We start from the raw sequence: 22,188 nt of genomic DNA, 5'->3' as shown, positions 1-22,188 counted from the left end.
CATTGTGGACAGTAATGGTGTCTCGACCGATCCAGACAAGGTTAGGGCTATAACATCAATGACGGTTGCGGACCTTATGATGGAGGACGGGGTGACACCCTCTCAAAGGAAAGTCAAATCATTCTTGGGCATGGTAATGTACTATCAGCAGTTCATTCAGGACTGTTCCAAGCTAGCCAAACCCCTTTTTGCTCTTACAGCTGCCCCGAGAGGAGGAAAGGCAACCCACGTGGTGTCGCTTCATTCAAAAAACTGCATGCAAGTGACTGGAAGCAGGAACAGGAAAACTCATTCGAGCTGCTGAAGTCTGCACTTTTGAAATCTGTTGTCCTTGCACATCCTGATTTTAACAAACCGTTCATCCTCTCAACTGATGCCTCCACTGATGGACTCGGGGCTGTATTATCCCAGGTTCAAGAAGGGGAGAGCAAAGCCCGACCAGTCGCTTTTGCTAGTAAAGCACTGACCCGTGCCCAGAGCAAATACCCTGCCCACCGATTAGAGTTTCTTGCACTCAAATGGTCGGTTTGCGATAAGTTTAGTCATTGGCTCAAAGGACACACATTCACCGTTTGGACGGATAACAATCCCTTGACGTATATCCTCACTAAACCTAAACTGGACGCATGTGAGCAAAGATGGGTGGCGAAGTTGTCCCCTTACAGCTTCAGCATCAAATACATACCTGGAAGTAAAAATGTAGTCGCTGACGCTTTGAGCAGACAACCATTCATCAAGAACAAAGTCTCCCAAAGGCTGGTGACTGAGTCTTATGAAGCCTTATTGGAAGAATCACAACAAGTGAGGCAGGATGCAGTTCAGGAGGTCTTTCGGGTCAGTACCGACCATCAAGGGGATGAATACCTCCAGGCTCTTCAACGCCCAGAACATCAGTCGCTGAGTGAAGAAGAGGTATCTGCAGTTCTGCTGGGACATGCAAAGTGGGACCTCAGTCACGAGCAAAGGGTGTTGACTTGGCTGGCTCAAGACGTAGAGGGGCTAGTGCCAACTGGTTCGGTGCCTCTACCTATGCTCTCCCTTCAGGCCCTCCAGGAGGCACAACAAAATGACCCCGTACTATCGCAGGTCATCCCGTTCGTCATGCGAGGCAGGCGGCCATCCAGGAGAGAAAAATCTGGCTTGCTGCCAAGAGCTTTGAAGCTCTTGAAACAGTGGGAGAAACTAAGGATGCTTGACAACATTCTATATAGGGTGTGTAAAGATCTAAGTACTGGCAAGAAACGATACCAGTTTGTAACTCCCTTGTCTCTGAAAGACCAAGCACTTCATGGCGTTCACAATGAGGCTGGACATCAAGGCCAACACCGGACATTACACCTGGCCAGGCAACGATTCTTTTGGCTCGGAATGGAGCACAGTGTTCGAGAATATGTCAAATGCTGCAAACGTTGTGTTGTGAGCAAAACTCCTGAACCCGAGGGTCGAGCCCCCCTAGAGAGCATAAAAACTACAAGCCCTCTGGAGTTGGTGTGCCTCGACTTCTGGTCTGCAGAAGATGCTAGGGGTCGAACCGTTGATGTGTTGGTGGTAACCGACCATTTTACCAAGATGGCCCACGCTTTTCAGTGCCCGGATCAAACCGCCAAACAAGTGGCTCGCAAGCTATGGGATAGATACTTCTGTATTTATGGTTTCCCTCAAAGAATCCATTCGGATCAGGGGGCAAATTTCGAGAGTCAGTTGATCCAAGAATTGCTGCAAGTGGCAGGGGTAAAGAAGTCAAGGACCACCCCATATCATCCGATGGGCAACGGCCAGACCGAGAGGTTTAACAGAACCCTTGGTAATATGATCAGAGCCTTACCACCCCGCGATAAGTGCATGTGGCCACAGATGTTGCAAACATTGACTTTTGCTTACAATTGTACTGTCCATGAGTCAACTGGTTATGCGCCTTTCTATTTGATGTTTGGTCGGATTCCTCGACTCCCAGTCGATGTCATGTTTCATAATGTGGAAAGGGATAATGAAGTCACGGATTACCACAGCTACACAAAAAGAGTCAGAGAGGACCTTAAAGAGGCTTTAGCTGCTGCTCAGGCTAATGCCTACTCCAGCCAGCAACATCAGGCCCAGTTGTACAATCTAAAAACAAGGGGCACGGACATAGTTGATGGGGATCAAGTACTCTTGGCTAATAAAGGGGAACGTGGCCGTAGGAAGCTTGCAGACAAGTGGTCTTCTAACATCTACATTGTTGTGTCTCATGATCCCAGATGCCATACTTACCGCATCAAAGACGCAGCAACTGGACAAGAGAAAGTAGTCCATCGCAACTTACTTCTTGCAGCAAACTTCCTGCCACTTGAGTTGGACAAAGAGCAAGAGTCGGTGTTTTCCTCTGACATCACCCCAGATCTAAGTACTGTTAACGGTGGTGACCAGGATGTCTCACTTGTGTATTCAGAGAGTAATGGACTGGACCGCACTGCTGATTGGGTGGCCAATACCACCTCAAACCCTGAAGACCTCCAGGATGCTGAAAGTTGTGTCAGGAATCTTCAACCAGGAGCAAACGATGCTGAGGGTCTTAGAGAGATCGGAAGTGACACGGCTAAGTGCTCTGACTCGCCGCATAATGAGCCAGGAACTGATGAAGAAGCAGTTGTCATAAGTCCTGGTAGGCCAACAGCTCCAACAACTGGTGCTGTAAGTCTTGTCAGATCCAGGGCTGGCAGGATAATCAAACCAGTTAACAGACTGATACAAAACATGGCACAAAAGAACACACAGACACGTAATGCAGTTTCTGGATTTGCAAGGAGTTTATTTTTGTAGGATTAAACAACTTTTGTTTGTGAATAGAGTATGGTAGTATTATACCTCTGTAAATAAGTCAAAACCCATTAGCTAAACTGTATGGGAGAGTAACAGCCACTGACTGTGAGATTGTGTTTACGGCACAATCCATTAGCAAGCAGGCATTGTTGAGTCTGGCCAACTTTCCAATGTTGCTTTTCCTTTCCTAGAGGAAGACCTTTAGTGTCGTTCAAGTGTGTGTGGTCATTGTCTGTCAGATGGCAAGAATATTATTCTGTGTCCAGTCTTGATTAATGTTGGGACGGTTTTGAGAAGTTCAGGGGGGAGTATGTAGCAGAGTTAATTTTATTAATTTATTTTATTTTTCTTGATGAACCTTCTCAAAACGAATTTTATTTGAATTGACATGTCTGTTATATATTATTTCTGTTTTATCTTGCTTTCATTTTTGGACCCTAGTGTGTAAAAGCCATCCTCATCTATGGATATTTGTTTTCCTTTGTTTTTTAATTGTATTTTATTTTGGCGGGGAAGCTTTTATTTTCTTACTCCCTGTTTTTGCGTTATATCCTGTGTGTTCCCGCTGCCCTCCTCAGTTCGCGCCAAGCTGCGCTGAGGAGAGGTAGGTGTACAAAGTTATCTTTAAAATATCTATAAAGTATCTATTAAAATATTGAAAACGTTCTAAAAATATGTTGTAGATTCATATATATATATATTAATGTTAGCGCTGCACTATGCTGGGCATTTGTCTCCCACATTGGTGACACCCTTCAAGTTTTCTTTATCAACGTGCTATTATTTTATTTATTTATTTTTTTCCTTTCGGTTGGTTAGGGTGTTTGGGGAGAATCCAGAGCCCAGGAGCTGCTGTATTTAAAATGTTCTTGTTTTGAACAGGTATGTGTGTGTTGTTTCTTAAAATTAATTTATTTAGAATATTTCTGTGTTATGGTGGAAAATTGTAGTTATAGGGCAGATTATTTCTGTTTAGGTTTTATTTTAATTGTTTTCTATGAGTGTAGATTTATTTTATTATTGAATCAGAGAATTTTAGTTTTGTTTAATGCATTTCTGTCAGTTCGCGCCAAGCTGCGCTGAGGAGAGGGTGTTTGGGGAGAATCCAGAGCCCAGGAGCTGCTGTATTTAAAATGTTCTTGTTTTGAACAGAAATAAAGTTATCCTGAATCCTGATTTCGATGTGGATCTGACTTCCCTTCTCCAACCGTTACATAAACATAGTGCACAGTGTGAGGCTTCTCCTTAAAAGAAATCAGTTCCTTTGTCTTCTTGACCATTCGCTGTAGGCTCCGGCATAATTACGTGCACTGGCAAAAAAAAAAAAAAGAAAAAAGGCACAGAATTAGGAGTTGCCATGATTATAAAAAACAAACGCATGATTTTAATCATATTTGAATAATATATGCTATTATTCAGAAAACAGAACCTTAAACTGAGGAATATGGTAAAATGCCTGCCTTTGTAAAGAGCTTAATAAAGTCTGAGGACTCCAAAGCACTTTAGACGACAATCAGTCATACCCATTCATACAATGATGTTGGTGAGCTGCACTGTAGCCAACGCATCTTTCAGGACACAATGACTGAGACAGAGGGAAAAGGATTCGAACTGGCAACCCACTGGCAACAGCATGAACCCTTCTATCATGAACTATTGTCACCCCTAATATAAAACTATTTTCTGAATTTCTACTTCCTTCTATAAAGAAACTAACTTTGATTATGATCTATTATTATTAAATCTTTAGCCAAAAAAGTTATTAAAATGCTGTTTTTTATTCCACGTATGATGGGATTGGTAGATTTACTATGAAAAGCTAGCATTATTTAATTGGATTTGAATGGCAACATATTCTAATATTGTTTAATACAACCAAGTTCCTCATTTTTAATAAGCAGGTGTTTACTCTAATGATAACAAAATCAAAATACCCTTAACTAAATAGAGTCTAGAAACATTCTGATAAACAGAAAACACAACAAAAATAACCCATTTACTTAGTATATCCTCTTTGCCGCGCATTTCCTGCTGCCATCTCCCCTCGCCTGCCTGCCTGGCAGTAAAACACCAAATGAGGAATATTCAGCGCTGGCTTCGCTATGCCATACTTGGCTTTAAAGTCATCTGGGTTCATGCTAAGAGCAGCGTCTAGTGTGTGAACTGTTGAGATGAAAAGAGACAACGACATATTAGTCAGATACTACATTATGAAGCAATGGATGCAAAAATATACAGAACCTGAAAATACATATGTAAAGCAGCACACCCTGTAATACTTCTGGTTTTAAGTGTACATCATTTTCCTTTTTCTACAATCCATGGAGAGTAAATTGTTATGAATCTGGTCTTACTGGGAATGTGAATGGAACCAGGGATACGTCCTCCATTCACCTCGTCATCAGAGCGGACATCAATCAGAATCAGATCCTTGCTGCTTTCTATAAGAGCTTTCAGTTCCTTGTATTTGACTAGAAAAAAAAACACATGGAGAAAACCTCCAAAATATTTCAAGGCTTTGAAAAAACTGCATCTATTTTTTTTTTAAAGCACAAGATCAAGTGATAAATCAGTACAACACTGTATTTTCTGTGGAAGCACCATCTGTTTGTGCGATGGCATCAGATTACATTTTTGTGTAGCTCATCTGATATGAGCTACAACCCATTTAGTTGCTTCTGGCTGTACATAAAGGCTGCCTTCTAGCTGACTTCACAACGAAGGTGTCAGGTATCAACTGCTCATCAGTGGGAGGCAATGTTCAAGATCACTTCCCTGGCTCCATGTTTACAGATATACTAAGGATTATTTAAATACACATTGAAATAAAAATGCAGAGCTCATGTTACCTGAGCTGCTGAAAGCTATGAATGATTAATGTGAAGATGACAAAAAAACCTGTGTAAATATCTAGAAATCTGTAAGAAAATAAAAATTAATAAAGCCAGCATTCATAGTGCATTCTGCTTATTGCACAACTTGTTTCTGGGATTTGATAGTAAGGTCAAGATGCCCTCATAGATAATGCAACATGTTAGGGCATTACATAAATATTTTTTACCCCACCAGGGGGTCTTTTCCAGGCTCTAGTGTCCCTTATATGAAGGTAGGCTGACAGGAAAGGAGGAAGGAGAGGGAGGAAGACATGTGGCAAATATCGTCGGGTCCGGGAGTCGAACCCGCATCGAGGGCTCAAGGCCTCCAAACATGGGTTGCGCTATCCCCTACACCACCACGGCACGCCCCCGTTACAAATATTTTAAGTGGTTTGTTTTGTGATGCTCTGGCAAAAAACTATAACAAAACTCCTAATGGATCCAGGAGGCTTTAGATTGTACCTTATCTAAAATGCCGAGTCACTCCAAAAAGGATGAGAGAAGTATTACATGGGTATTTCCTTTATGTAACATTTACATCAATAAGGACAAGTACTAAAAGTTTTTTAAAACTGACAACTTCTTTGATGGAGTTATATTCCTAACAAATTTTAAGTATTATTGTATAATTTTTATTTTTTAAAGACTGCTAGTTTTTAAAGTTCACTGCTAAAATGCATATGCATTTCATCTGTTACAGTAAATGAAATAGACTTACTTGCATTTGCCATCTTGGTGAAGGTGTGAAGATGAGCTGTAATGTCTTCCTATAAGGTGATACCTTTTTTCTCATTTTACTTACCGTACTGAGACGTTATTGGCTCATATACAGAAAGTGGGTGGGACTTAGCAAAAGGTTGGAGAAGCAAGCCAATAACTATCCTCCAGCTTACCTTAGTTTTTTAGTTTTATAGTTTTTTAAAAAATATATTCTAAAAAACATTTCATTTAAAAGAATTGGAAAATGTTATAAAGCAGACAAATAAGAAAATGACTGTAAATGTCAATATGTTGTAAAATGAATCAAACGTTATACAACATCTAATGGCTTTCCTGCCAATAAAAGTAGAGAAAAACAAACCAAAAAATATAGAGTTAGAAAAAACTATAAACAGACCAAATTTTGAGTGAACCATATCAATATTTAAACGCACGCAGCGCTAAGAGCTATAGGTGCATATTAATAAATTAGAACATAACTGTAATGAAAATGTCTGTGTGGTGCTTCTTAAAGCAGCGACTGGTCACAAGCACAGCTTCTTAATCTTCCCAACTTTTTAATAGTTTTTGCTTCCAAATACTCTCAGAACTGCTGTTTCCCATTGTAGTTGTGGATAAGGTTGTTATCCACAACTAATTGCCACCTCACTTTTCCTTCCACTCATTTTTACGGTAATATTCTTAGATATGACACACTGTCACTCACCAGCTGCTTTAGCAGGTACTTTTGTGGTGTACCTCCATTGTGGATTGTATCTATAATGACTGTTTGCTATATAATGTTAAGTCAATGATTTTTCTCATGACTGTGTCGGCCATAACATTTTTGACGTTGCGTATTATTACAGTTCTCATAAAAGAATGATCAGTTTTCATATAATTTCTCTGTAAGAAACCTATACAATATTTCATGGCTTTAAATAAATTTCTGAAATCAATTCATTTCCAATATCAGTTTAAAAACATGTCATGCATATCTTATGATCAGAGGTTTTTGTCCAGTTAACACCCCTTTTTAAATAACCATAAAACTTGCAATAGTGGGTATGTGAGGGTGCATTATGGTGTGAACCATAAGGCTGCTGTTCATGCTTTGCTCAGTCTGATAAATTTTGTAAATCAAACAAATGAGGACTATGCCTTGCAGCGTAAGCGTGGTCTACAACACACTACAAGTGGACTTATCTTTGTGTTCTCTGATCTTATGCATAAATGGAGAGGAAAGGAAAATTGGACCCATGGCATTTGGAGCTGAAAACTAAATATATCATACAAGGAGAAGTCTAAAATACAAACAACCTAGAAGGCAGCATATATGGGAAGCCAGAAGTGCCAAAGTTCGATAATCCAAACAGTATCACAATTGATATGTATGTTTGTGAAAGTAATAAATCTGAAGGTACATGCATAAAATTAATTTATCTTAGACAAATTAAAAAATATACATGATTGAAATCTCTAGTAATTAAACATGTATATATTTTTTACATGGGCTGTAGATCATCATCAACTTAATTTATCTCTTCACATCACAGGGGCCCAAATTCCCAAAATATCAAGCAGTTGTATTTCCTGAAACTCCTTATCTTTAACCACTGTCAGAAACTAATATGACCCGCTGAATAGTTCCAGACATTAATATAAAGAAAAAAAACCCAAAAAATGCTTTTTTGATTTTTAGATCGTACATTTATTTATATGACTTTATTTGTATAGCACGCAAAATTGAAACAGTTTTTTAATTAAACCACTACAGTAATCTCACAAAGACAGTTTAAAGAATAAAAAACATTTTATTTCATGTTAACTTATTGTGACTATCTATGACTTGAGACTTTACCGTTTCTGTGCCAACATCAAAATATTTGCAAAACCTGTATAAATATAATGCATAATATGAGGCTTCTACTTAAAAAGAAATCATTTCTTTTCTTTTCTTGACCATTCGCTGTAGGCTCCAGCATAATTCCACACACTGAATAGGACAAAGAAAGCACAGAATCAGGAGTTGCCATAATTACATAAAAAAACAATGCGAAATTAATTTGATCACAGTCCGTATGCTGAAAGTCAAAAAGTATTTTAAAACAGTAAGGACAGTGAAATAAGGAATATGGCAAACGACTTAATCTACTCGTTAAGTCTGAGGACTCTAAAGTGCTTTACACAACAATCAGTCATTCACCCACTGATGGTGGTGAGCTACATTGTAGCCACTGCTGGCCTGAGGCAGACTGACAGAAACAAGGCTGCCACTCATTCTGCGCCACCTGGCCCTCTGTCCACCACCACCACCAGGTAAGCCAGGTGAAGGAACATGACGACTGGTGGAAGTGGGAGTTTGAGCTGGCAACCCACCGGTTACAGGACAAACCCCTTTCCTTTGACCACAAATAGAAGCTATAGACATTCTGATAAACAAAAACACAATAAAAATAGTTCATTTACTTATTATATCCGTTTTGGACCGCCTTTGTTGTTGCCATCCTTGATCGCCCGCCTGACTGGCAGTAAAACACCAAATGAGGAACATTCAGCGGTGGCTTCACTATACCATAGTTGGCTTTAAAGTCATCTGGGTTCATTTTAAGAGCAGCGTCTAGTGTGTGAACTGTTGAGATGAAAAGGAAGATTAGACAACAGCCAGTTCTGCAGTATGAAGATGAGCAACGGATGCAAAATATACAGAACCTGAAAAACCAGAACAGCTATCCTCATTCACCACGACACATTGCATGTAAAACAGCACACCCTGTAATACCTTTGCTTTCAAGTGTACCTCACTATCCTTTTCTACAACTCATTATATGAAGAATAAATTGTACTAACAAATCAGATCTTACTGGGAATGTTAATGGCACCAGGTATACGTCCTCCAGCCACCTCACCATGGGAGCGCACATCAATCAGAACCAGATCCTTGTTGCTTTTTATAAGAGCTTTCAGTTCCTCGTATTTTACTAAAAAAAATAAAAAAAATAAAATAAATAAAACAGATAGAGAAATACCCAAAACATTTCAAAACTTTGAGAAAACGGCATCAACCACTTTTTAAAAACACAAGTTCAAGTGATAAATCAGTCGGACACAAAACTGTACTTTCTGTGGAAGCACCTCCTGTTCGTGCGATGGATTACAAAATCTGATACGAGCTACAACCCATTTAGTTGCTCTCGGCTACCAAATAGTATTGAATACAGCAATGAAGGCGTCAGGTATCAACTGGGAGATAATGTTCAAGATCACTTCCCTGACTCCAGAAAGCATATCTGAAGGATTCATGGCGCTTCTTAACATTTGGTAGTAAAGTAAAGATGCCCACATAAGTAATGCAACAGGTTGGCGTCGCAAATTTCAACATTTTAATTGTTTTTTTCGCGTTGCTTTGGCAACTGGCTTTACTTTCTCCCACTGGATCCGGTTGGCGTTGTGTTGGACCTTTTCTAAAATGCTAAGTCACTCCATAAAGGATGAGAGTAGCATTTTATGAACATTTAAAGGTATTGATGTTATGAGGAAATATTGTAACAATCTGAAACTGGATTAGAGTCTATACGTTGTTATAGGTCGGTGTTAAATTGCATATTATATCTGTTACAGTACATGAAATTGACTTACTTGTCTTTTCCATCCTGGTCAAAGGGCGATGCTGTGAAAATGAGCTGTGATGTCGGTTTCTTCCTCATTTTGTTTACTTATACATTATTGGCTCCTGTGCAAAAAGTGGGTGGTACTTTCTATGCTCTAACATACCTTGAGAAGACTTTCAAAATAAAATGAAGCATTATTTTATGAATGTGTTGTTGCGGTACCACTATTATAGTTCTGGTCTAGTTTCATTGGAAAGGCTTGTAAAGAAAATAGATAATATAGGAAAACAACGGCTTATACATTGTGAAGGGAATCAAAAGCCATAACAAGTCTGACAATAAAAATAGAGTAAAACAAATCCTTAAAAGTGTGAAAGAGAGGAGTTTCTGAAGGTAATCTAAAAATCCAGAGCTTTGCCTCATGTCAGGACATAATGACAGTTTTAACAAATATATAAAAACCATTAAAAGAAAAACGTGAAAGTTACAATGTCCTGCATTTCATATGCAATTTTTTTTATCCAGTCAAAACCCATTTTTAAAGAACTATAATGGTGGGAATGTGAGGGTGTATTAGGGTGTGAAGGAAAATTCTCCAGTATATGCTGAGCTCAATCTTTTATGTTAAATGATTATGTGCATAAACAAAGAAATGAACACTGCAATGCCATTTTTACTGAAATCAAATCAATCATACTCAGACTTTTATAAAAAATAATTTTATTAAAACAATTTCAGTCAGCACTCTATAAAAACACAGTTAATATGTAAGCTTAACAAAAAAACAACAAAATACTGTAAAATTAATCTACTAAGGTTAATTCGCCTGCAAACAAACCTGTAAAACTAGAAACAAAACAGCAAATGTTAGTCATATGTCACTAATTTTTGCATGATTCTGTGCAGATTCTTTGAAACAAAAGTATTTGTTAAAAGACACACCATTAAAAACTATTAATCTTTTGTTATTAATTAACTTTACTGGATTGAACTGTCCACATTTTTTTGTCCGGATCATGATCCTCTTTCTGATTTGTAAGAGGGGTTTCCCAGTCCACTGACTGATTCCCGCTGTGCTTTCTGACACATTTTTCTCCTGCAGAGGACCACAGTTACTATAATAAGAAGCAGAATTAAGACAATTCCTCCTCCTATGACCCCAGCCAGCAGTTTGACCTCCAAAGATTCAGGGCGTTCGTACCGCTTGCAGGAGAAATCTGAGTAACTGCTGTGTCCTGCTTTGTTTATTGCTTCCACGCAAACCTTTGTCCCCACCTCCAAATATCCCACCGTGCCTCGTCGGGCACCATTCCCAAACTCCAAATCGCTGCCACTTCCCTCTACAATCACCTTGTAGGAGGAAACGTCTGAGTCAGGAGCGCACCACTGCACTTCTATCTTCCCTGCGTTTTCCCCTGTGGTGATCGGCTGCAGTGCTTGGATACGTGGAGGATGAGGAGGCCTGTTCTCATCACTCCTCCCAGGGCAGAGACACCCTTCTCTAGCTTTGATCATGTCACAGGGCTCCTGATTTTCCAGGCAGGAATTGTAGTTACAGGTTGTAGTCCCGACTTTATTGTGCAGACGGGGATGTTTAACAGAGGGCACCACTTCAGGAATAATACTGTAGTCATCATAATCAGTGCTGGTGTTAACCAAGGTGAAGTCTTTCATGATTATGATCTTCTTACGAGTGGTGGGTGGGGAAGACGTGGAAGCACGAGCGAAGAGGTGGGAGTGCATTAGAGGTGAGAGGAAGAGAAGTACAGCCAGGTTTCCACAAAGTGATCCCATGTCTCTGGAAAAATAAAGCCAAAAATAGATCACTCACATTATTATGACCAAGCACATAGAGTTATCCATGTTATATCAATACCAGTTTTAATAGATAATGCAACTACTTTGTAAAAGCAAGGTATAAATAATTTTAAGATTGTCAAGTCACGCAAAAGCAAATTCTGGAAACTGTACCACAGTAAAAAGAAAATCTGTGGAACTATAATTATTTTACATAAATAGTAGTAAAAAATGGCAATAGGGTGAAAACCTAAAATTCTAGAGAGCAAGAACTTAATAAATCATAATTGACCTTTCAGTTGATCAATTAAATAACCAATTGTTTTAAAATACATTTTAAAGCACACTTTTTTTTAAAAGGATGTTTTTGTCTCTAGTGGCCTCAATTGGACAGCAGATTGATAAGGAAGAAGATAATAAGAGAGGGAGAAGGCATGCAGCAAAGGCCAACAGGGTGGGACTCGAACACATGACGGCTGCATCCAGTACTGAGGCCACGGCGTACGGGCCGCACGCTCCACCCCCCATGACCCGAAAGCACTTTTTTATTAATTAAAAAATATCAATTGAGTTTGTCCTACAAAAACAGGAAGGAGTTACCATTAAGTGGTCGATGATATAATGTCTGCAACATATGGAAATCTCTCATTGTTTCTTTTTTTCTCTTCGGACAGGTTTAGTGGTAGAATAGGCCACTTTAAGGGGAATATGGTGAATAATTTGTGGCTTTTTTCTGAAACTCAACAAAAGATCTGAGGACTATTGAGCACTTTTCCTATGCAGTAAATGTGTTTGAGCTCCGTGTAAGTAAAAAAGAGTAGGGAGGACATATTTCTCTTCTTTCCATTGGAAACACTATTTTGTCCCAGGATTGTGAAACAGGTGAAACCTTGGGCATAAAGGAAGTAATCTGAAGTTGGGGTCTTAAGATACGCCACAGTTTATGCTTTTAAACATTTATCTTTGCCATTTAAATATTTTAGCTTTTGCATTTGCCCTTCCAAATGCTATAAAAATGAAGCTGGCATTTTAATATTTTAGGTTTCGGCTGCCTCAATTGGTATTGTAAATTTTATTTCCACACATTTAAAACATGAAAATGAATATGACTGCATGAGTCACAACCTTGTACACAGCTGGAAAGGAACAAAAGTTTTAAAGACAAAATGTACAATTTTGTGCCTTTTTTTTGTGCTAATCTGATATAAGAAAGAGTAAAGACTTTAACATCAATCTTTTTTGTTCTTCCTTGACCACAGTTTGATCCCAAAAAATTTAAATAACAAAAACAACAACAACAAAAAAAAATCCCCACTTGCTTTTTATAGGGGGTCTTTAAGTCTACTTTCTGCTAAGAGATGCCCTTAAATACACCCAGACATCTGCAATGTTCTGGTCTCCATCCTGTAAACACCATAAGATAAATAAATCTGACTGCTGGAAGCTATTGGGGTGACACAGATCAGCACTTCCATTTACTCCTGGCAGAAAGCCAGATAAGGTCTGTGGGAGCCCGAAACTTCAAGGGCAAACCAGTAACAGTATTTTATGACTTGGTTAAATCAAAAGGAACTTTAGCAGGCATGAAAGTACTTCATGAGTTCTTTAAAGCAATTACTAACATCTGAGGCTTTAGAAAAACAAAACAAAACAAAACAAACCATGCAACTGTTTTGCAGCTGGTTAAGAGAAGATATTTATAATAAAATGAATGAAAAGTTGTGAAAGTACTCTACCTTTCGGTGCTGCTCAGTTTGTTTTCTTAAAGTTCTTTGTTCCCGCTGCTCTGGCTCTTTCCATGTGCTCACAAATGTCTGCAGTTCTCACTGTTTTAAGCTATTTCTCAAACTCCCTCCTCCTCCTCCTCCTCTTCAACACCCCCTGTTTTTCTCCCGAGTGGCTGCCTCTCCCTCCCTTCTTTTCATCGTCATACTCTATTTTTTTTCACAGTGCCTTCTCTTTCTCAAGCGGTCCTTAGCCATCAGTGTTCCTTTCTTTCTTTTTTTGAACTGGGTTTTTTTAAGCTGTCTGGAAAGGGGTGTGAGTTGGGGGCTAGTTTCCACAAACATGAGTGTTGTCCTGCATGTTAATTGGCTCGGCAGCAGCAGGAGGCATGCTTGTGCTAGTTGAGTGTGTTTGTTTTATACCGGAGGTGAATATGTGTGCTTTTGATGACATACCTTAAAGATAAAGTTCCTGCATACCCTGCAGGTGATCTCGTGGAGCAGAGCGGGACATAAGGTCGTTACAGTGTGTGTTTATGAGTGCCTCTGAGAGTGGGGGGTGAGGAATGCGTCCATGTGTGTTTATCGCAGACTCCCTCGTCTCATGCAACCCCATTGTGACAAAGGAATGAAATGATGGAAACCTTCTCTTTTCTAATCCTTTTATGGAGTAAAAATTGCAAAGCTGTTTTTAAAAAAAATGTTTATACTTCTTCCCAAGTGGCACTGTGGTACCAAGAAAAAGAAAAGTACCAGGGAAGAGTATTCCCTTCGGTTTTAGGAGATTTACACGATCTTAATCAGCCTTAGCTGAAAACACTGAGTCATGTCTGGAGTTTATAATGAATGGATGAACAGGTTTAGGAGTTTACTATCTGGAGAATAAACCCTAAAACCAGTTTATTAATTACTTCACTAGTATAAAAAACCTATGAAGAGGCATAGACTGTAGAAGGGTGGCACAGTAAAATTGCAATATCTAAATATATAATCTTAAATTATAATGAACAGTGGGCCAAAGCTTAAAAAAAATAAAACTATTTATTTACAGAAATAAAGCTTAGTATTCTCCTGTTACATTGGCTTAGAGCACAACAAAATCACTCGATTAGCCTGCTTAGTTTAGTGTAGCTAAACTCCATAAAACTCTATGTATCTTAGTGCCATTATACTAACTCTATTCAACTTATCCACTTGAAGCCAACAATTTTGAAGTATTGTGGACCACATAGTGAAAACAAGTTTTCTTACAGTTTTTCCTCCTTCATGATCAAAATTGAAAGGCCTTTTTTGACCAATACTTTCAGGCTACTTCTTGTTCTTCTTGTAATTATTATTATGAATGGTAGTTGTAAAGTAACAAAAGGAGCATTTCTGACACCTACTGACATGAAATGTGGACTTGAACATGGTATTTAAAAAAAGAAGAAAAAAATATTATATATCTTTCAGAACACATTGATATGCAGTCTGAGGCTTACAGTTTTAAAAAGCAAATCAAGCAAACTGACTGGCAGCTCTGGGGAGGGTGACCAATCAGATTCCAAGCCATGTGGCCACGCCCCTTTTGACTTTGCCCCACATTCTGAAAATGCTTGTCTAAAATTAATTGGTCTCAAAATGTGCCTTAGGAGTAAATGTGTTTGAATGGCTGTTTGTCCGTTGTGTCTTGGTGTTGCACTGCGATGGATTGGTTTCCTGTTCTGGATGTAACCCGGCCCTCTATCCACTGACGTACAGCCACATGCTCCAACTTGAGCCTGCAAACATATACAAGTATAGACAGTGGATGGATGGATTGAAATGTACTACAAGAAAGAAGAGATGCTGTATCTTACTGGGACAATCCTGGCAAAATAAAGAGTTAATTATTACCAATATTAATATCAAAGTAATGGATGGACGTTATCACACAAAGAGGTGCTGAATACAATTGCATGCCACACTTTTTAGATTTTCATTGGTAAAAACATTTGAAAACCACACATCATTTTCTTTTCCCTTTGCCGTTATGCATAACTGTTAGTTCATCAAAAAAATCCTGATAAAATACACTTAAGCTTGTGGTTACAAAAGGCACACCAGTACAGCTCTTAAATAAACACAGAATGTATTTATTGTTGTGCGTATGCATTCTTATAAACTAATCCAACAGTTTAAATAGAGCAAAAGGTTTCAGATTCAAGAAAACTCTATGATCTTTTTTTATTGCTTTTACTAGGAAGGACCACGCACTTGTTTACTGTTAGCCTAGGAGAGTCATGGGGGCCACAATGTTAAGCTCTAAATAAAAGTTCTTTGTAAAACTAAGTTCTGGAAACAAAGCGTAAGGGGTTTGGCATCTAGCTGGGATTAGTGCTCAGAAAAGGTGACGCCAAAAGAATGAAACCTCAGTAACTGCATGTACTCTTTACTTCTTGTTGTGCAATGCAACATAGAATTACTTTTTTTTTTTCTTTTTTCCCCACCAGGGGGTCCTTTTTGTGGGCTCTAGTGTCCCTTATTCAACAGTAGGCTGACAGGAAAGGGGGAAGGAGAGGAGGGAAGACATGTGGCAAGTGTCGTCGGGTCCGGGAATCGAGCCCGCGATGGCTGCGTCGAGGACTGGGGGCCTCCAAGCGTGGGGCGCGCTACCCTCTACGCCACCGGAGCACGCCCCAACATAGAATTACTTTTGATGAAGTTTACTACACTACCTCAGGCTAGATGAAACACCTGGTTCTCAGTCAATTCATGCTTTGAACATGCAGACCAGATGCATAGAAAATAAGAGGTGAAGCTCAAACTTCTCCAGTTTGGACACAAAATTATAAAATGTGTCATTTAATCAGAATGAATTTGAGTAGCATTTTCTATTTAAAAGGATATTTATTTTGCTTGTATGTGCTGTTTTGGAGTTGTTGGAGATCTACTAAAATTTATTATTATTTTTTTTATTCTGAAATATGTTAGACACACATGTTAGACCAGTACTAATATGTTAAGATTGCCATTTGTTGAACAAGAACGCACAAAAAAAAGCCAAACTCATTTACACTGTTTGGCTTGTGTAAATGAGCTTTATGCAAGCCCATTTACCTGCATCTCCCAAGCAACTTTAGTCAAAATGTATTACTTCAGTGATAAGAAACAATACAACATATATTTTGGTTTATATTTTCTTGTAAATTACAGGAATTGAAGTGAACACTATCTGATAAAACAAGCAGTATTATTGGACTTCAGTCTTTTGATATATATTTAGCATTTAGCAATGGCACTAAGTGCTAACAGATCTTTCATTTTACTGCTTCATGTAACAGCAAACACATGAAATCAATCAGTGTTAAATACAAACATTGTGTTCCTCAGGGGCTAGTATAAATTGGTAACATTCTTCATTCAACCCCAAATGTGGTTTGCTTTGTACCAATTAGCATATGTTAGCATGTTTATGTCTTTAAACAGGAAACTTGCTGACATTAGCATTTAGTTCAAAGCATCACTCTGTTTAGTCATTCAGTGGTATAACAAACCACAGTGGAAAATTTTGTACATTTTTCCTGCTCCTCCCATAGTTTTCCCTCATCACCACTGCTTTTTCAGTTTTACTCCATGCTTTAATGTTTTGGTTACATGAGACAATCATCTCCTCCACGTCCCCTATGTGCTCCCCTGTTTTGTTTTTTTTACCATCAGAGACTGATAAGATTCAACTGCTTGCTTGGATCTGGCTCAGGTTGCTGTGATGTATCACAAGAATAAATCACTGGATTCACTGTTAACTGAGACAGTCTCTCTCAGTAGTCATATGACAAGTATCTGTCATATGACTTTTTCTGATAAGCAAGCATTATGAAATTCCTTAAATTTTTTTTTTTTTAATTCCCATGTGCTTAATTATTTTCTGGACAAACTGGTAACATCTGAAGAAACAGCTAAAATGTTCTGAACAAATATGTGACCCTTTTGAGATAAGTCACTTATTAAAGAAAAAAACTCTATCCAAACAGGGTTGCCAGATGACTGTTTCCTCCCAGACAAACACAAAACCCAGGCCAACTCAAAAGTCCCAGCCCAAATCTTAACCTCTGTTCAAACTCATCCTAAAAGCTTACAACTAATACACATAACAAAGAATATGTCGCTAACACAGAATTGCACTAAATATATATAGGACACACAAATGTCCTATATTTAGACATATACATCTCCTATAAATGGACATATATGTGTCCTACATGTTCTATACAAGACATATAGGATCCACAAAATGTGCAATCAAACAACCAAATAACCTGTCACCATGGCAACAGAAAAAAGATGTAAATCTATTGTAAATCTGACTAGCAACATCAAATAAACACTCTTTGCATCAGTTGAACTCTTAACCCCATTTATAGTGTTTACAAATGACATTGACCAATGCCATTTTATAGTGAAACTGTATTAATTATTGATTATTTCATGTTGAACAGGTTTTAGATGTTTTAAATAAATGAGTGCAAGGACATGCTATTTGATTGAAATTATGCATTTTCTGCCACACAACGACGACTACTTTGATAGACGTTTCCTATTAATACTTTCTATGAATCTACCAAATGTTGTGAGAAGCAACACAGATTGTATCAACCCACCCAAAGCTCTCTTTTCTTGCTCAACATGTTCAAAAGATGCCCAATTAGATAAAACCGTTTCCAAAACACTGAATCCTTTGTAAAAAACTGTGGTGTATCTCACTAAAGAACCCACAACAACCGTTAAAGTCCAGTAAGCCTCATTTGGCTAAGCTAAGATCATAATTCCTGGAGGTAAAAAAGAGCATCGGAAGTTTCAATGTAAAAATCACTGCTGAGCAAAACAAATGTTTCACTGCTGAGCAAAACAAATGCATCAATGTTTCACATTGAAGAATCTTGCCCAAAGATGCTTCAATGTTTCACATGAAGCATCTTTGGGCAAGATGCTTCATGCCCAAAAGCATCTTGACAACCACAAAAACATTGGGAATTATCTGGAAAGTTTGTTCTGCATTTTTTAGGATATAAAATAAGAATTTCAGTAAAACAACAACAAAAGCACTCCTAAACAAACCAGAAATCCAATTTGACCAGGACAGATTCCAAAGTGGAAATTGTGATCATAAATTCTCCTTTCTACCAGAAAATCTGGAAGAAATTTGCTGTTCTCTTGGGTTATGCAGCAGGGCAGCAACCTGAAGTACAGCAGTAAATTCACATCTGAATGGCTCAGAAAACAAACGTCAAGGTTTGAAAGTGTCCTAGTCAAAAGGAAAAAAAGGTTTCAGGGGTTTGAGGGGAGGTATTTAAGACATCCTTTTCAATTTGATTACATTGAAGAAACTGACAGAATTAAATTTCAATTATTTGGTCAATTAATTTAATTTAATCAAAGTTCCCAAAGAAGAGTGGGTCAAAATTCCTCCACATGGAAGCAAAAGTCTCATAATTTGTAGTCACATCCATCCATCCATCCATCCATCCATTTTCTAACACCCTTGTCCCTAGCGAGGTCAGGAGGGGTGCTAGTGCCTCTCTCCAGCCAACGTTCTGGACGAGAGGTGGGGCAGTTTATCAATCTGTCGCAGATTTGTAGTCACAAATGACTAAAAATCATTTGTAATCTAGTGTCGGTAAACTCAATAGATGACAAACCATCTCTCAAGTTCAAGCACGCAACAACAAATAGAGAGTGAGAAACATGACAGGAAACATATTTTGAGACACAGTATGACATAAAGTTCCTCGTATCCCAGACAACTATTACATTGTCTTAGAGTTGGTAAGTAAAGTTGCTGTGTAACACTCATACTCATTCTAGGATGAATTACCCAACTCATCTTTGAGGGGAAACCAAGCATAACTCAGTGTGCAGACACATACCTGCGTGCAGATTTCACCTGTGATAGACCTCAGTGTTTTGTCTTCTTTATGACTTCACAAAACAAGGCATAAACTGTTAGACAGCATGGTTTTGTGTTGCCATGGGTATGCCAGTGTATTAAAATTTTCCAACATGGTACCAAAGACTGATTAAAGGAAGTAATGCACTGTGAGTCATAGCATTTAAGATAATGACCTGCCTCCCAATGCAAATTCCTCCACACCACAAGAACAAGTTGGAGCAAAACGTTAGACATGTATTAGGGAAACTTAAATCTATCACTGCCAGCACTTAAAACTAACATGATCTACTTTATTTTGTAAAATCTGTATTGGATACTCCTATTTCTTTGCAAGCCAAGAACCAAATAAGGCAGCAATTCCTCTCAGAAGATTATTTCTAATAATCGTATCACATGGTTTTGTTTTTTTTCATTCAGTCAGTGAGTCATGCCCCGGCTGACTTGATGAAATTCAGAAATGTGTGGGCTTCATCCCCCCACCTACCCACACACCTCTCTGAGGATTTCAACTATTTTGTTTTAAACAGGAAGTGGAACTCCCCATCACCTTTGACCTCTCACCACTTCATTCAAAAGGAATCCTGAGGTAGCCACTGAGAAGATGGGTGCACAGCTAATTTTAACCCAGTGGAGCCACAGTGGCCCACACTGTCTACTCAGTCGTCAGGGGAATAATAGGAAACACATGTTTGATGATGGAGCAGCTCGTATCGTAAAGCGGGCTCACATTACGTGTCATACCGCACTTCCTTACAATCAGTAAGATAGAAAGTATATTCTTCACTTAATATTTTTAGTGTTCATTTCTCTCAATTATAAAGGCTATTTCAGTTTTAATACATTTTATTGCTCTCTTTGTATCACAGGCAGCCTTCAAGCCTGGCTCAAATTATATACGGGACACAGCCAAATCCCAATTTTAAAACTTCCAGAAAACTGCAAAACAGCTGAAACAGTGAGTTTCTTTTAATCTAAACTAAAAAAACCACCTGTTTAGAGTTGCTTTTGAATCATAATAAATGAAACATTGACCAACATTTTGATGTGTACCGATGGCACTGGACAAAATATAATGTTTATTATTTTACTGTATGATGTCTTCTATGACTTTGTATTTTTGTGTTTTTATGATAAAAAACACTTTGAACTGCCTTGTTGATGAAATGTGCTACACAAATAAACTTGATTGACTTATATGAAATAAGATGTTCTGAAAAACAGTGACCAACACCCTGAACACCCCAGCACAACTGTGAAACATGGTGGTGGATGTATGATGCTGAGATGCACTTTTATTCAAAAATATCTGAAAAACTGGTATTTGAGTTTATGGGAAGTGGAATGAAGCTAGACACAGGGCAGCACTGGAAGAAACCCAAATAATTTTACAATGGGGAGGAAGTTCATTCCAGCAGGACAAAGACTCTAAATATTCTGGCAGAGCTACAATGCGATTGTTTAGACCAAAGGATATTAATGTGTGAATAGCCCAATAAAAGTCCAGACCCACATCCAGCTGGGAATAAATGGCAAGATTGATATTCACAGATCTCTCTTTGATCTGACTTAGTTTGAGCTACTTGGTTTGAAGACAGACAAAATGTCACTTTCTAGATCCGCAAAACTTGTACAACATACCCAAAAAGACCTGAAACTGTAACAGTGGCTCTTATAAACAACTCTGACATATTTAAGGTGACAAAAGTTGACTGCTTTTCCATGCTTTAGCTTTGTAATCTTAGACATTTTACACATGGTTGTAGCGCCCCTTAATGGTAGATGCATGCTATTGTAATATGTCTTAGTTGCCATATGAGGTTCCTTAGTTCAAGTAAGTGAAAAAAAAACATATGTGCATGCCATTGAGTATAACTTTATTTAATCACAAAGGTTCAACTCAATATTTAAATAACCATAAAGTACTTTTACCAGGCTGTGGCTGCTTGTGTAATTAGATATCCGTTGAGTATGCTGTAACTCACATTTCCCCTATTATATTTTTAAGGGTTGTGACTTCAAAGAAAAACAAACAAAACAAAACAAAACAAAACAAAGGTCAAACTGTGATTGAGACACTTTCCCCCGGGTGGGAAGCTTTTTGCCAAAATAGACTGGAGTGCAAGTAAAACGGGTTCAAGCAATAAAGTTGTGTTAGAAATGGTGCACAGATCCAACTGAGTGCCCTTGGTAAACAATTTTGGTCAGTAGTATGGATTTTACATAACCTCATCACTATCAACAGAAAGGCCAGATTAATTTGGGGTGTTTAAGTATTTTTAATTTATTTTTTCATTGTGGATGGTGATAATTTATGGAATCTACAACTTCAATAATAAACTGTTTTAATTTATTGTATATTTTTTGCAGTCAAAATAAAAATTTATTGTATTTGCAAACAGGACAATAAACCTATGCAAATAAAATCTGGCTTTGAAAGGCAAACAGTCATGAATGGCCCTCCCAAAGCAGTTACCTCTACCATCAAGGAGATTTGTGGTGTAAGCTTAAACGGTAGTTTCAAACTGAAAACTTGCTTGAACCTCTAAACTGGAGGCCACAATTAGACTGTTTCAGCAGCAGATCACTGACATTAAGACAGGAGATGAGGGCTACAATTGGTGCATTCTGATAACGGCAACAAAATGAAGTTTTTTTTCCAAATGCCTCAGATCCATTTAAAACAAGATGTCACTGAATGACTTAATGAGTAAACAGTAAAACAGTACTAGCAGTCAGTTTCCACATCTGTACACCCTTTTTGTCAAGAGGAACAA

The 22,188-nt window shown here is 38.3% G+C and overlaps 3 protein-coding genes across 3 annotated transcripts; all 3 read right to left on the bottom strand.

The window, feature by feature from the left end:
• Positions 1-3,958: 3,958 nt before the first annotated feature.
• On the bottom strand, positions 3,959-6,418 carry LOC122836941 (thiosulfate:glutathione sulfurtransferase-like). Its single transcript, XM_044126935.1, has 4 exons — positions 6,394-6,418; positions 5,154-5,270; positions 4,800-4,962; positions 3,959-4,109 (listed from the first exon to the last, which is right to left on the bottom strand). The coding sequence occupies exons 1-4, from the start codon at positions 6,404-6,406 to the stop codon at positions 4,055-4,057; spliced, it is 348 nt and encodes a 115-aa protein (XP_043982870.1). The 5' UTR covers positions 6,407-6,418; the 3' UTR covers positions 3,959-4,054.
• Positions 6,419-8,061: 1,643 nt separating this feature from the next.
• On the bottom strand, positions 8,062-10,121 carry LOC122836940 (thiosulfate:glutathione sulfurtransferase-like). The gene is made up of 4 exons (XM_044126934.1): positions 10,014-10,121; positions 9,239-9,355; positions 8,844-9,006; positions 8,062-8,370 (listed from the first exon to the last, which is right to left on the bottom strand). The coding sequence occupies exons 1-4, from the start codon at positions 10,024-10,026 to the stop codon at positions 8,316-8,318; spliced, it is 348 nt and encodes a 115-aa protein (XP_043982869.1). The 5' UTR covers positions 10,027-10,121; the 3' UTR covers positions 8,062-8,315.
• A 567-nt stretch (positions 10,122-10,688) lies between these two features.
• On the bottom strand, positions 10,689-13,654 carry si:ch1073-303k11.2 (leucine-rich repeat neuronal protein 4). Its single transcript, XM_044126933.1, has 2 exons — positions 13,519-13,654; positions 10,689-11,783 (listed from the first exon to the last, which is right to left on the bottom strand). Exon 2 carries the CDS (start codon positions 11,777-11,779, stop codon positions 11,000-11,002), a length of 780 nt encoding a protein of 259 aa, XP_043982868.1. The 5' UTR covers positions 11,780-11,783; positions 13,519-13,654; the 3' UTR covers positions 10,689-10,999.
• Between the last annotated feature and the right edge of the window lie 8,534 nt (positions 13,655-22,188).

This window comes from Gambusia affinis, linkage group LG09 (genome assembly GCF_019740435.1).
Source record: "Gambusia affinis linkage group LG09, SWU_Gaff_1.0, whole genome shotgun sequence".
NCBI lineage: Eukaryota > Metazoa > Chordata > Actinopteri > Cyprinodontiformes > Poeciliidae > Gambusia > Gambusia affinis.
Note: the sequence above shows the minus strand (reverse complement) of the source record. Positions and strands in the feature narration are given on the sequence as shown.

What these genes read in the sequence shown, in the direction of transcription:
- LOC122836941 (XM_044126935.1), bottom strand. An exon ending in TGGTTCCATTCACATTCCCA is followed by an intron (nt 4,963 to 5,153) that starts GTAAGACCAGAT and finishes TCATCTCAACAG; the next exon opens with TTCACACACTAGACGCTGCT. An exon ending in CGGCAAAGAGGATATACTAA is followed by an intron (nt 4,110 to 4,799) that starts GTAAATGGGTTA and finishes TTTTTTTGCCAG; the next exon opens with TGCACGTAATTATGCCGGAG.
- LOC122836940 (XM_044126934.1), bottom strand. An exon ending in TGGTGCCATTAACATTCCCA is followed by an intron (nt 9,007 to 9,238) that starts GTAAGATCTGAT and finishes TCATCTCAACAG; the next exon opens with TTCACACACTAGACGCTGCT. An exon ending in GTCCAAAACGGATATAATAA is followed by an intron (nt 8,371 to 8,843) that starts GTAAATGAACTA and finishes TGTCCTATTCAG; the next exon opens with TGTGTGGAATTATGCTGGAG.
- si:ch1073-303k11.2 (XM_044126933.1), bottom strand. Translation starts at nt 11,779, where the DNA reads ATGGGATCACTTTGTGGAAACCTGGCTGTACTTCTCTTCCTCTCACCT.